Source organism: Ananas comosus, unplaced genomic scaffold (genome assembly GCF_001540865.1).
Source record: "Ananas comosus cultivar F153 unplaced genomic scaffold, ASM154086v1, whole genome shotgun sequence".
In the NCBI taxonomy this organism is placed as follows: domain Eukaryota; kingdom Viridiplantae; phylum Streptophyta; class Magnoliopsida; order Poales; family Bromeliaceae; genus Ananas; species Ananas comosus.
Genome location: NW_017891688.1, coordinates 1 through 14,222, shown reverse-complemented (window position 1 = coordinate 14,222; position 14,222 = coordinate 1). Strand labels below are relative to the sequence as shown.

At 37.4% G+C, this 14,222-nt stretch overlaps 2 protein-coding genes across 8 annotated transcripts; one reads left to right on the top strand and one right to left on the bottom strand.

The window, feature by feature from the left end:
• Window positions 1–205: 205 nt before the first annotated feature.
• Window positions 206–10,880, top strand: LOC109705074 (putative disease resistance protein RGA1). 7 transcript variants are annotated; one of them, XM_020225842.1, is made up of 11 exons: window positions 206–462; window positions 543–678; window positions 1,029–1,105; window positions 1,634–1,740; window positions 1,836–3,621; window positions 3,709–4,639; window positions 4,733–7,267; window positions 7,988–8,094; window positions 9,015–9,161; window positions 9,240–9,272; window positions 10,794–10,880. In XM_020225842.1, exons 5-7 carry the CDS (start codon window positions 3,319–3,321, stop codon window positions 7,264–7,266), a joined length of 3,768 nt encoding a protein of 1,255 aa, XP_020081431.1. In that variant the 5' UTR covers window positions 206–462; window positions 543–678; window positions 1,029–1,105; window positions 1,634–1,740; window positions 1,836–3,318; the 3' UTR covers window position 7,267; window positions 7,988–8,094; window positions 9,015–9,161; window positions 9,240–9,272; window positions 10,794–10,880. The 7 variants fall into 7 exon arrangements, with proteins under 7 accessions (XP_020081431.1, XP_020081428.1, XP_020081425.1 ...); XM_020225839.1 differs by adding an exon at window positions 9,937–9,995 and having other exon boundaries at window positions 3,709–7,267; window positions 10,794–10,838; XM_020225836.1 differs by having other exon boundaries at window positions 3,709–7,267.
• LOC109705075 (NEP1-interacting protein 2-like) lies at window positions 9,554–11,997 on the bottom strand (the record flags this gene model as incomplete). Its single annotated transcript, XM_020225844.1, has 4 exons — window positions 9,554–9,739; window positions 10,788–10,955; window positions 11,303–11,386; window positions 11,846–11,997. Coding segments are annotated over 4 exons (542 nt in total), but the record flags the coding sequence as incomplete, so codon positions are not given.
• Between the last annotated feature and the right edge of the window lie 2,225 nt (window positions 11,998–14,222).

The following is a 14,222-nucleotide window of genomic DNA, read 5'->3' as shown; positions in this document are numbered from 1 at the left end:
TAGGGGACTAGTTATATTACGTGTCTTACTGAGCCCACTGTGCTTAGATGGAATTAGAGGAATTTCTTGATCCATCAAGTTCACCTCAGGTTATCGTTCTTGAGTCTGTGACATAATTATCCAACTCATTTGATCCTTTATGTCTTTTTAGTTGATTCCATTTGCATTCCTATTGATGTTTTCAGTTATTGTGTTATTTTTGAGTATCTGGCAATCTTTTTATCAGGGGAGAATCTTGCCCACTGGGACTAGAGACAGCACATTAGAGCTTCTGGTTGGAGATAATGGCTGGGTTACTCATCACGAAAATGGGATTCTTTATTCATTTGATGCCACGAAATGCATGTTTTCTTCTGGAAACCGTTCGGAGAAGCTTCGCATGGCTCGACTTTATTGTGAGAACGAGACAGTTGTGGATCTCTTTGCTGGTATCGGATATTTCGTGCTTCCATTTCTTGTTAAGTATGTCCATCTTTCTTTGACTTTGATTCAGATGATTCTTGATCTAGTACGGTTTATCAACAGCAAAATTATTTTTTCAGGGCTAATGCAAAATTTGTTTATGCCTGTGAGTGGAACCCCCATGCTTTAGCGGCTCTTAAACATAACATTCATGCCAATTCTGTGGCAGATCGGTGTGTCATACTGGAAGGAGATAATCGTCTCACAGCACCCCAAGTATGTCTTATTTCTCTCTCTAGGAGTGCCGATAAAAGCCATGTCATGTTGTTGACAATTTGACATGCAACAACATAAATTTATTATACAATATGCAAAAAATGAAAAAAGCCAGTAAATAATACTATATTTGCACAGTATGTTTCCTTAGGTTCTACTTTTCATTCTGTCGTATTTAGCTACAGGATAACTCCCATAGTCCCTCATTCTCGAAGAATCGCTTTTTGTAGTTGACAGTCTGTTGCTTTCGTCCTTGGTCCTTACATGAGTAGATGAAGTCATAACAGTTGCTAGTTACGAGTTATCAGATACTACGGTTTACTAATGTTCATTTCTACTGATATGATTAGGGAGTTGCTGACCGTGTTTGCCTTGGTCTCCTACCGTCAAGTGAGTGCAGCTGGGCTACTGCTGTTAGGGCTTTAAGGTGAGAGATACTCCAGTTTCGACTCGATTTTACTTGCAATGTCTTGGACTTGATAGTATAAATACCTACTAGATCCATCATGCCACATTCTAACTAATGTACCGATGAAATCCATAATATGGTTTTTGCAGCTAATTCTTTTTGCCTGTTGAGCAGATATATGCCTTCTTGCTGAGGCTTCTCAACAATAAGTTTTTTTCTTCTTCTTCTTTTAATGATTCTAGACTATTGGCTGATTTGTAGCTTTAGAAATTTTGGTACAATTTTTTTTATTTTAATTTGTGTGATGATGCTGATTGCATACTGAGGAATAGTTTTAAGTCAGATATAAATTTAACAGATCAAAAAGCCTCCATTTTTGCTTTTTGGACTTGATTACCGTTTGGTACCCACAAGTATGCAAACAAAAAAAATTTGTGCACTCTACTTATGGTAGTTGTCTTCTTGATGGCATTAATTTGTAGTATTACAATAATTTATAGTAAGCAAGTATTTGAAATGGTTTTCATCCTTCTTGTTTTATTACAGGGCTGTAGGTGGTGTATTGCATATACACGGGAATGTAAATGATTCCGAAGAGAACTCGTGGTTAGACTATGTTGTCCAATCAATCCAAAGCATTTCAGAGTCTGAAGGTAAATTATGATCTTAGTATAATCATCGGCTATATCCTGTGGCTACTCTGGTAAAAGAAAAGCAAATGAATTATAATAATTTCTTTATATTGTAGGTTTATCTTGGGACGTTTCGATAGAACACGTAGAGCGCGTAAAATGGTATGGGCCGCACATTCGCCACCTTGTTGCCGATGTCAGGTGTAAGCAGTTATAGAACCATCAGGTTTTGTTAGCTATATGTGTTAGAGTAAATTACAGGTTGGTCGGTGGAGTGGTATTTGAAGTTATTGGAAAATTTGCGAGCTTGATTTCCACCGAAATGAAAAACTTTCAGGTGCTTTCATGTGCGGGTGGTCTCTGTTTTACCTGCTGCACTGCTTCAGAACCTCTGTAACTATTCTGATCACTTATTTGAGGCGCTTAATACATGTTGATGAACTCTCTTTTGCATAATGAAACTTTTCTTTGGCATTGAGATCTAAATCCTCTTTTTTTGAATACGTAGATCGATCTAATGGTATTCGCATCATTTCGCTCTCATAATACTAATGATTGCCGGAAAAAATTGATGGACTTAGGATTCAAATGACTAATTGCATGGATGGATTGTTTGGATGGTTAATGCTGGCTTCTTAAAGTTGGATAATTATCTGCAAATGTGCTATTGTTTAGGTGAATCTTATGGAGTGGTATTCTTTATCTATTCGAGAATAAGGATTCATCGTACATCAATACATGAATTGTTTTAATTTCTTGTTATGTATGAATCAAGATGGACTTCAAGCAAACTTCATACACGTCTCTTGGAGCATCTGCTTTTCTACTTTTCTTTTAATTTTTCTAAATTAGAAGTTTTATATAATTGTCAGAATAGTAATTAATTATTTCTTTCAGATTGTTATTAAGTCTTATATTTTCAGTGATCAATTTTTATGAATAGGTTATAAATCTTACAATCTCTGACACACATGGGGCCAACTACAACATTCTATGCTTAGTCAACTTCAACATTCCATGCTTAGTCAACTTTGGCAGGAAAAAGCAAAAAAAAAAAAAAGGGAATATTATATAAGAAACTACAACAGTCTATGCTTGGTCAACTTTGGCAGGAAAAAGCATACACTTTTGAACCAATGTATATTTGTAAAAAAAAAAAAGAATTTTAAAATTTGAAAGTGCACTCACATATAATATTCTTCTTTTTTTTTTTTTTTGCTTTTTCCTTGCCAAAGTTGACCGGTGTTTTAGTTGATAATATTTGAACTGAATAATGCTATCTGTATATCAGGTATATGTAAGTATGGTATAAATCCTACACTTTGTCCATTCAAATTAGCAATTTTTTTATATGATTCTTTTTGAAAAATTTTTTAAATTCTTAGATAGGTGAGTGTTTGATTTATAGCGTATTCATAGAGTGTGATTGGGATATTTCTCTTTGATTGGTTGGATTGAAAGGTAAAAAAAAATTAATATATAAGAAGGATATTTTGCTCTTTTTTTATAGAAAAATTTCAAACAGCCATTGGTGTATTGTTGTAGTCTCCTTCCTCCTCCTCCCCGTCTCACGGCAAAGCAGCAAGCAAGAAGGAAGAGATGGAGCCGGTGCTGGGGTTTTTCGCGTCTGCCTTCATTTCCGTAATGGTCACGAAGCTGGTCAACAAGGGTCTCACTTTCTTCCCGAACCGCAAGCACCTCAAGCAGAAGCTGGACCGGCTGAATCAGCTCCTCCCAACCATCCAGTCCATCCTCACGGCCGCCGAGCGGCGACGGACCTATCATTTCACTCAGGAGCAGCAAGCTCAGCTGACGGAGCTGAAAGATGCTATTTACTTGGCGGACGACGTCCTCGACAATCTCGAGTGCAAGCTTCTGGAGCGCGAATCTCGCAAGATCAAGGTTAGTAATTTCACCGCCGGTAATTTTTAAAATCCTCAAAGATTTTCAGTTATTTACTTATTTCATTCATTTTTCTCTCTTTTTAAGCTTTTTCATGGGAACATTGGCATTGATATGTTGGAAAAAACCGTCGATAATCTTCAAGGAGTAGTTACTAGTTTCATTAATACGTTTCATTTCCTAAGTTCGGAACCAGAACACGGTGACCAGGATACCCGGGAGACGAGCTCACTGCTACCTCTAGCAGGCATGTTCGGGCGAGAAGGTGAGGTGCGACAAATACTCGAAATGCTCGAGCGAGGAGAAAATTTCCAGTACAGATCAGGTTTCGGTGTCCTTTCCATTGTAGGCACAGCAGGAATCGGTAAGACCGCCCTTGCGCAGCTCATCTACAATCACGAATTTGTCAAGCGAGAATTCCCAATGAGGATTTGGGTTTACGTGTCTGAAAAATTTAATGTCAGAAAGCTGACCGTAAAGATGATACAGAGGGCTTTAGATGGAGAGCAGCTGCTGCCTCGTAAGGACTACGACACTTTAGAGGACGCGCATGCGGATCTCGTCCGTCTGTTGACGGGCAAGAGGTTTATGCTCGTCCTCGATGACGTTTGGGAAGAGATTTATTCCGAAAATTGGGACGACCTGTGCAAGCCCTTTAAGTTAGCAGCGAAGAGAAGCGTAGTTTTGCTGACTTCGCAGATTCGGTCTGTGGTGAAACAAATAGAGACGATGGGACAGGTGACGTTAAGTGGTTTGGATACTGACGATTATTGGCGGCTGTTCAAACACTGTGCGTTCGGAGGAGATGACCCTGAAGAGCACTCTAACTTGGGAAAGAATGTCGGCAGGACGTCCGACAAGGTTAAAGAGAAGTCGAGGTTGGAAGAAATAGGTTGGGAGATTGCTAGTAGGCTGGACGGCTCACCCTTGGCCGCCAAACTACTGGGAAGTGTGTTAAGGCGAAACAAAGATGAGGGCTACTGGAATCAAATCCGGCAGAGTGATTTGTGGAGCTTAGGTAAAAGAGATGAGAATATCATATTCCCCTCCCTTTGGTTGAGTTATAAGTATCTAAATGGACAGCTAAAGCATTGTTTTGTTTACTGCGCAGTGTTTCCTCAAGGTTACATTCTCGAGAAAGATAAGGTAGTCCAAATGTGGGTGGCACAAGGCTTTATCCCTCCTAGCGGTGTGGAAAGACCGGAGGATGTTGGGAATCGCTGCTTCGAGGAATTAATTGATAGATCATTCTTTCGACCTGTTTGGAATGGTAAATATATGATGCATAGCTTGATCCGTGAATTGGCACAATCAATTGGTTCCAATGAGTTCTTCACATTTACTGACTGGCCGTGGGGAATCCCGTCAAGAACAGCTTGTCATATAACTGCTAGGACTGATGATCTACTGCAACTAGAGCATGCACTAGCGAACAATTATTTTAATCTAAAGCATCTGCGCACTGTTTTATTTTTCGGTGGGTATAAAGATTCTGTCCGATTCTGTGGTCTTCTCGACTCCATATTCCAACAGGTCAAAAGCATAAGAGTGCTGGATTTATCTCATACATGCATGACAGAGTTGCCGAGCTCGATCGATAATTTAAAACACCTGCGATACTTGGATTTATGTGGTAACAGAGTAAGGTCGTTGCCTCAAGACCTATGCTCGCTTTACCATCTGCAGGTGTTGAATGTTAAATGGTGCCCTCTTCAGCAACTGCCAGAAAAGATGAATAGATTGATTAACTTAAGACACATTTGTGCAGACATTGTGACAATTTCAGGAATATCTCAAATCCTAAAGCTTACAAACCTTCAGGAGCTAGAGAACTTTCCTGCTGGGAAGAGCAACGATTTAAACGCCCTCGCGTGCATGACCGAACTTAGAGGTGTTCTCCATATTGCGGATCTCCATCTTGTCAAGGTTGGGGAGGTTAAAGAGGGGATTTTGAAGAAATCAAAGCACCTAACTTCACTGTGGTTATCATGGGATTCTGAGGGACGAGGCATACGACAATTAGATGATGCACAAACTACTCTGGATGAGAAAGTCTTGCAATGCCTTCAGCCACATGACAATCTTAAAGAGCTAAGAATTGATAGTTATGTCGGTCTTAGATCACCCACGTGGATGCTGACAAATAATTGTCTTTCCAACGTAAGATCCATGTACGTAATTGGTTGTGTTAATTGGCAAAACCTCCCACCTTTGGAGCTGCTGCCCGAACTTGAGATCCTAGAGATTAAAGGTATGCATGCATTGGAAAAAGTTAGCAGTCAATCACTTAGTCATGACTCAGTTAAAAAAGGATTTCCAAGGTTGAAGAAACTTTCGATTGATGACCTGCCAAATTTAAAAGAGTGGACGGGGGTAGAGGATGGTCAGTTTTTTCCTTGCCTTTGTGAGCTTGTTGTTCGAAATTGTCCCACTCTAGAAAGATTTCCTTACATCCCTCAACTTGAGAATGTCATTCTAGAAAATGTTGGGCTGGTTTCTCTTACAGCATTCTTCAATGCATGCTGTCCAGAGGTCTCACTACCGGAAAGCAGCAGTAGCAACAGCAAAGGGAATCCATTGGCATTGCCAACAATTTCTTCCATGTACATCAGCAAGTGTCCAAACTTAAGATTTCTTGGGGAAAGCTTAAATCAACTATTTCTTCCTCGACTCTTTGAACTCGAGATAAGGAACTGCCCGCAGCTTTGTTTGCTACCAGATCTTCCCCCTACATTAACAAAATTGATTATTGAAGATGCTGGACTGGAAGAACTTCCAACAATATGGAATGAGGGCTTGACAGATGATTTTGAGGTGGTGGGGACAGGTTCTTTTCTCCCAACCCTCTCAACCTTGTATATTAGTAGCTGCTCAAAGTTGAGTACCCTAAGTATAGGCTTGTTTCGGCAACAACGACTCTTAAGACGTCTTGGAAAGTTATCACTCAGGAACTGTGAAAATCTCAAATCTGATCTGGCCAAAGGGTTTCGAGCACTCACTGCACTAAAAGAGTTGACTATTTTTGATTGTCCCAAGCTGCTTATCTCTCATTTTTACGTGTCTCTCAAGACGATTGAAATCAGCGAGTGTTTTATTACTCAGGGTGCTTGGTCCGATGATCAGAATCCAATTCTCCAGGCTATTGAGACTGTAAAGATAATTGGTTGTTCACATGCAAATTTTGATGAAGATCGCAAACTGAATCCAGTGGACTCCTTTAAGCACCTTACATCTGTCGATCACCTTTATCTGGTGAACACATCTGTTCTCACACTTGATCTATTTACAAAGCTTCACTCTCTGAGAATTCTGGATATAGATGGTTGCCAGAGATTTCTAACCAAGCAGCTACAGCTTTTGCACTTCAGCAAACTCCAACATTTGAGCATCCGGAACTGCAAAGAGCTCCCATACCTCCCTGAGGATCTAAATACTCTTAACTTCCTCATGGAATTATGCATTGAAAATTGTCCTTTGATAACTTCTCTGCCTCAAAATGGTCTGCCACCTTCACTCGAAAGATTGTCTATACGTGGATGCAATCCACTGTTGAAGCAACGGTGCCTAGATGACAACCATGACTTCCCAAAGATTTCTTACATCGCTGCCATTTGCATCGAAGGAGAAGTATTAAAATCAAAATGAGGTAAAGACTACCAGCTGCAATTGCTCCTCCACCTTTTCTGTTTATTCCCATGGCATATACTTGATTTCACTGTTTTATGAGTCAGTCAATACTTGGATGTTCATTATGGCCTATTAGATTCTGTAGAACCTTATGTTCTTATGTTACGTATTTTATCCTATCTTCATTGATTCACACTTACGAATTTGGTAAAATTTATGTACCTCAAGAATAGTTTCTAATAAAGGTCTATCCATCAAAACTTTTTATTCCTTACATGATTTTCGTTTTTTTTATTTTAGTTTGTTGGTATAAAGTGGGATGAAAAACCTACCTCATAGGTACAATTGTGCTCAATAAGCTCCTGATAAGTAGTAAAACAAAGTCTAGAAGAGGTTTTCTTTTTCTTAATAAAGTTTCCTTATGAACTATTTTGACTCGGTAATAAACATTTTACTGCAGAGAACCCATGATATCTCACTAGATAGAAATATAGAATATGTTCTCAAAACTACATCTGTGTTATTTACTAATCAATCTGTTATGAGCAATCTTGATTTTATTTTTTGCTGCTATGCATAGACTCTGCAATAGTACATAAATTATTTTTTCTACATTTTGATTCAATTTTTACCTTAATAAGTGATTGAGAAATCTCATCCTAAGGACTAAGCATTAGCACTTACACTTTCGGTGACTTCCTGTGAGCTAACTAACCACTTCAAAATAATCTCATTTCAGATTGGCAGCATCCAAGACTCCTCGTTTTTGATCATTGGCGTACTCAAGTTTGAGGAATTTGATCGGAGATTTGGTTTTACATTTTGCACAGAAGGACAGAACTGGAGGTATATTTGTTGTGGTCTATTTTGTTTTAGCACAATTTTATGGATCTGTGTTCATTTACCTTTTGGTGTTGGTTTTTATTAGGGGGCTCTTATCAGCCTCAAAAAAAAAAAAAAAGAAACAAAAGGAAAACAAACAAACAAACATACAAAAAGCAGAAAAAAAAAAAAGAAAAAAAAAAAAAGAACAAAACAAAACAAAACAAGAAAACAAAAGAGAAAAATAAATAGTGGTAAAAAAAAGTGTGCTTACTTGGCCCTTGCCCCCTACTTCCTATTGCCATTGAACCAAGGTTTCCATGCATGCATCTAACTAACCTGGTGGTCTAGGGGAGAGAGCCCTTGATCTGGTTACTTACTCTTACTTAGCTAACGCTACCTTTCTCAAACAGGAAACTTCCGATCTACTTCTGCCTAGTTGGTTGAGAAAAGAGTTGTGGTGTGTTTTAATGGTTCCTTCTGATTACGCGTGTTTATGGATGTATTCAAGTCCTTGGTAGCGTACTTGTTCTCAAAAAAAAAAAAAAAAAAGAAAAGGAAGAAGGAAAATTATGGTATGTTTTAATGGGTCCTTCAAACTCTGTGTTTATTTAATGTATTCAAGTTCGTTTTGGTGTGTATATTCTCTGCACACACACACACCCAAAAAAAAAAAAAAAAAAAGTTGTGGCATGCTGTACTATGTCCTTCAGATTTTGTTTATTTGATGTGTTAGAGTCTTTTGTGACATGTGCAGTGTTATAGTGGAGTCTTCAGACTCTGTGTTTATTGATGTATTTGTGCCTCTGTTAAGTCCTTTGTGGTTTATTTTTCTGCAGAAAGAAAAAAGTCTTTTGTGGTGTGTTTCAATGGGGCCTTTTGATTCGTTATATTTGCAAGTATTTGCCTTTATAGATTATTACATCCCATCCTTCTTCCTTCAGATTAACTGTACATTCAGACAGCTGAACAGCATAGGACCTGTGAGCTTTAGCTTGGTAGAAATCTTGAATTCTTTACTCTGGAGGTTATTCTTATGTGATGAGTAGGTTCCAAAGCAACACCAGTGTGTAATTTAGTTCTCTCAAAAGGTAATCTTTATTGTTATTTACTGTTTTGGCAATCAAGTCCAGGTTCTGAAATAGATGATAATTATTTGTCTTTTGCAGAGTAGGACTCGGATTCAGATCAACAAAGTCGAGGTATTCCTTCTTTGTCATTCCCAAAAGCACTAATAACTTTCTCATTGACATCCTCCACAATAGTTTCGTCATACAAAATACACAGAAGTTCAGACTTCAGACTAGAGCTTCTACTGTTTGGGCCCGAAAGTTTATTTTGGCTTCCGATCCATTTTGTTTGTCGATTTTTTTGGAGAAGGAAGGCTGTTCGATCTTTTCCAAACTGCAAACCCTTTTTACAAGTACCCTTGCTGATTGTTTAACAGTTTGATAAACCCATTGATTTCTGTGTAATCCGAGTAGTAGCCTGTTTAAAACTTAGGAGAGAAGCTACTAAGTGATAAGATATCTCAATGGTGCTCTAAACATGCATCTTGCCTACAAACAGGGCAAGATCCATGTCTCACTAGCCATCTGTCTATGCAGAGTGTATGAAACAAATGCCCACATTTTGGCATTCTCCTTGCACTCTCTCCCTTCTTAAAGTCCTGCACATAAAAAATAAGTTTGCATGCATCAGTATGATGAATAACATATGCCTACTGGTATAGATTTGTTCATGTCAAAATGTCTAAGCACTTTTAGAGTTCTGAGCCTTAAGAGGCGAAAGTTTCGATTCAGTGCTTCTGATTCTATTAAAGAAATAATTTGCCGAGTCTAATTTGTATAATTCTTTTTCTAACAGCACTGTCCTATAGCAGAGTCAAGCATGTCCTAAATCCAGTGCTTTTGATTGATGCAAAGGTACAAGTAGGTGGAAATTGCTACAAACATCAAATTACTTTTGTTGCTATTTCAAATTACACAAAAGAACAGGTCAAGTTAACACACTAGGTCTAAAGATAAGGCACTTTGGGTTTAACTTCATCCTTATCATAAATATATATAGTGGACCAACCATATCTAGCTACTAATTTGAGTTATGATTATTTCAAAACCTAGGATCATCAGCTTGTTTATATGGTCCCTCCCATGAGCTAGCTTGTGCTTCACTCACAACTGACACTCTCATAACAGGAAACACATCCTAGTCACCCTGCATTTGGCTCAGCCACCTTATATAGTGCATGCATGTGCACCACATTAATTCATTGCTCTCAATACATAACCATACATGCATGTGATATTTTGCAGAAAAAATTATAAAACATAACAAAAAGAAAACCTTTAAATCCCCTTCAAAAAGTATCAGTTTACTTGTGTATCACCGTAAAATCAGACGGTCATATATGCATTTCATAAACCCGACTTCTTATGTATATAAGACAGTATTGTTTATAAAGCGAGAATTGCTGTACAGAGATCATGTGTATTAAATCTAGCCAAGTTTGCTAAATGAATAACAACTCGATTCAATATAGTTTGTCAACCTATGGTGTGAACTTAGTTTTGTTACTATCATTTTCCTTATGCTTATAATCATGTCCATCTCTGAATAATCATGTTTTTAGGACACAATCAACTAATATACATATATATGAGTTAAAAAAGCTAAAAAAAGCCATGTTGGTTTTTACTAAGGCTTAATGGGCATACCTGCAGGCAAATAGCACAGGAGATCATCTCCCCACATGAATCCACAATCTCACCACAGCTGATCTCTAACTCAGGCAATTTTCTTAAGATCTCGGGCAATAATCCAATTTCGCGATCAACACCAAGAAAATCGAAATTATCTGTGTCACTGGCTTCAATTGTATTTATCTGAGATAATAATAGTTTCTACAATCAGATCGCAAGATTGACAGAGATACTTGTAGTAGAATTAATATAGTTAAACATATATCTCCCTATTTCGGCGACAATCCGTTTTGAAATTGACCGCTGATTATCTTAAAGAATTTTGTCATAACTAACAAATTTTATAAGGTATCAGATATTGGAATCAGTATTTTATCAGTTAAAAAATTTGTAAAACAATTGCATTTGATAAAATTAGTTTGATGTGAACAACTGGAAAGGAAGTTAAGGGGTCTATTTCGAAATAGACAATACTTGAGGGATGTCTCCATATTTATTTTTTTTTGCCAAATTTTCAATTATTTACCAACCTGCCACTGGTAGGCCTTGAGAATTGCTGGGCTCACCCACTCCCTGAATATTTTCCCATTTAGAAGGCTCCCAAAAATGGCCACCTGTGTGCATGCATTCAATACATAGAGGAGGAATAAAATTAAAATAAATTATCATATATGTAGGTGCATGGTGAATAGGGACCATGAATCAATATGTTTATGTTTAGAAAGAGGAATAAATTTACAAAACAAAAAAGAAAAAACATTAGGGAAAGTTGTTCTAGCTAGTCAGATCAAGTCTTCTACAAAATATCTCAAAATTTCCCAAATCATGTCATTATCCTTAAATAATTGTGAAAAATTACTTTGCCCTCACTTAAGTTAGTGTCACAGATATGTTATTAATTCTTTTTCATCGTTATAGTTACTATTCAATATGTAAATTACCTTCTAGTTATTCTTTTATTTAGCATATTAATACACAAAAAAAAAAGAAAGAAACCAAAGAAAGAAAGAAAGAGAGATTAGAAAAAAAGGAAAAGAGATTTGATTTGACTTGATTAATAAAATTAGCCATACTTTGGATAATAGTTCTCCCTGGAGACATGACTCGAGAACTTCTAAAGAGACAACTGCACCAGCCACAGCACCAATTCCAGCTCCTCGTAAGAGCCCGGTCTCTGTGGTTTGGCCTTTGAGTGCACCTGATATTGACCCTATGATGGCTCCACCTTGTAATAATAAACATGATCACAAATTAATTGTACTGCAGAATATGTAACTACTACTTTTTAAAAAAAGGCGGAAAAACAAAACCAAAAAGTTCTAACCTAACTTTTGATGGAACAGGTGAAAAATTATTTACGAAGAAAATATTAGTTCTTTGTGTTATCTCCACCTCTTAGAATAGTGAACAGTGTTGTGTGTGCTGTGTATGTAAGGAGAGGAGAGAGACGAGAGAGCGAGATCGAGAAGAGAGAAGATGAAGAGAGAGGAAACTTTACAAAACGTGCAAGTGCAAGTGAGACATGCAAAAGCTAATTTTACTAGAGAGCTCATGAAAGGCCAAGCATAAGACCAGAAACTCACTCCAAAAGCCCCTCCATTTCAAACCCTCTCTTTCTCTCTACTTTAGCACACTAATTAGCTAGGAAGACGTCTATTTAGTGTGAAGGGATCATGTAAATATGAGAGAGAGAGAGAGAAGACGAGAGAGAGAAAGGGGGAGGCAGGCTAGAAGTAAAGAGTAGAATAAGTAGGGGTTGGTGCATGGCAATGGAATGTATATATATATTATAGCATGGAGAAGAGTGAGGAGAGAGTGGAAGCATTTAAGAGGGTGAGAGAGGGACTCACCAATGCATTCACAATACCATTGCCCTACACTTGTAAACCTATCCTTGGTCTAACTTCTTGATGTGGGCTTTAGTTTTGGACCATTCCATGGAGCGAGCTCACTCTATTTGAACCCTAAAACACTTGACCAAAGCAGTTTGGCGCTTGGTTATTTGGGATGAGTTGATGATTCCTGCTATATGAGATAAATATTAGTTAGACATTGAAATTTGATATTCTTGTAGAAAAATTAAAATATTCTCTACAAATGTTATACTTATTTGGCCTAGCTCTGTAAACATCTTTTTCTAAATGATCTAAGCACCGACATATTTCTCTAAAATCTATTAAAACTTTTTGCTTTGCTTTTGGCTACAATTAATATATGTTTGCATGCTGAGGATTTTAGCTAAATTTTTCTTTTTTTTTTTTAAACACAAAAAAACTCTTACTCAAATGCAAGCATCGTGCAGAAAAGTCATTGGCGGCTAATGTACCTTCAGATAGATGGATAAATTATGTTCCATTAAGTATATTCACACTATTTAATGCAGTTGCAATTTGCAGATCATTCACAATTGGCTCCAAATTTTTATAATAATGATGAGTAATGTGCCCTCTTTATATCACGTTCCTAAGAATAATTGAAGGGATCTCTTTTTATAAAAGTAGGCGACATGCATTTTTTTTTTCTATTTTTTTTTAAGAAAATATCTCCTTGATGTTGTAAATGAGAGTTACCACTTAAGCCCTTTTGCAGCGTGGAAATAAATGGCTCATCAGCCAAAGGTTATTTTAATAGTTGCCACATTCCAAGGGCAAGTACAAAAGTAAGAGATATTTGGTTTTTACCTTCATTATTTTATCTCACTACTTTGATTAAATTAGTAGTCACACAGATGAGGAGGTCACATGTAGCGGCTTGGCAAACGAGCGAGCCGGCTCGCGTTCGACTCGTGTTCGGCTCGATATTCGGCTCGCTCGAGCTCGACTCGAAATTAAATGAGCCGAGCTTGAACAAAATAAAAGGCTCGAAATTCATTTCAAGCCGAGCTTGAGTATTACTCGGCTCGTTCAAATTAGGCTCGAAAAGCTCGAAAGCTCGAAAATATATATATATATAATATTTATAAATATAATGTATTTTAATTATATTGGCTTTAATTTAATTTGGGCCATTATTGTTGGCCCATAAAATAAACCCAACAAGTACAACCGTGCAATTGAGCCCAACTCTAAATTTACATAACACACTCTCTCTTTCAGACTTTCACTATTGCACATAACCCTAAAACATAATAACATTCAAATTCCCAAATCTCTAATTTTTTTCCCTCTCTCTCTCTCTCTGACCCTCACCCAGTCAGGCAGTCACCCTAGCTCACATTTCTTACAATTATTTTGTATTTTGAACTATTGGACATGTTGCATCAAATTGTAGGTAATATTCTATAAAAATTAAACTATTGATTATATAATGTCGAGAATTTCAATCGGCTCGTTTAGAGCTCGAGCTCGGCTCGACTCGAAATTAGGCTCGCTCGAGCTCGGCTCGAATTAATTTCAAGCCGAGCTTGAGCCTAGATTTAGGCTCGAAATTAATTTCAAGCCGAATTTGAGC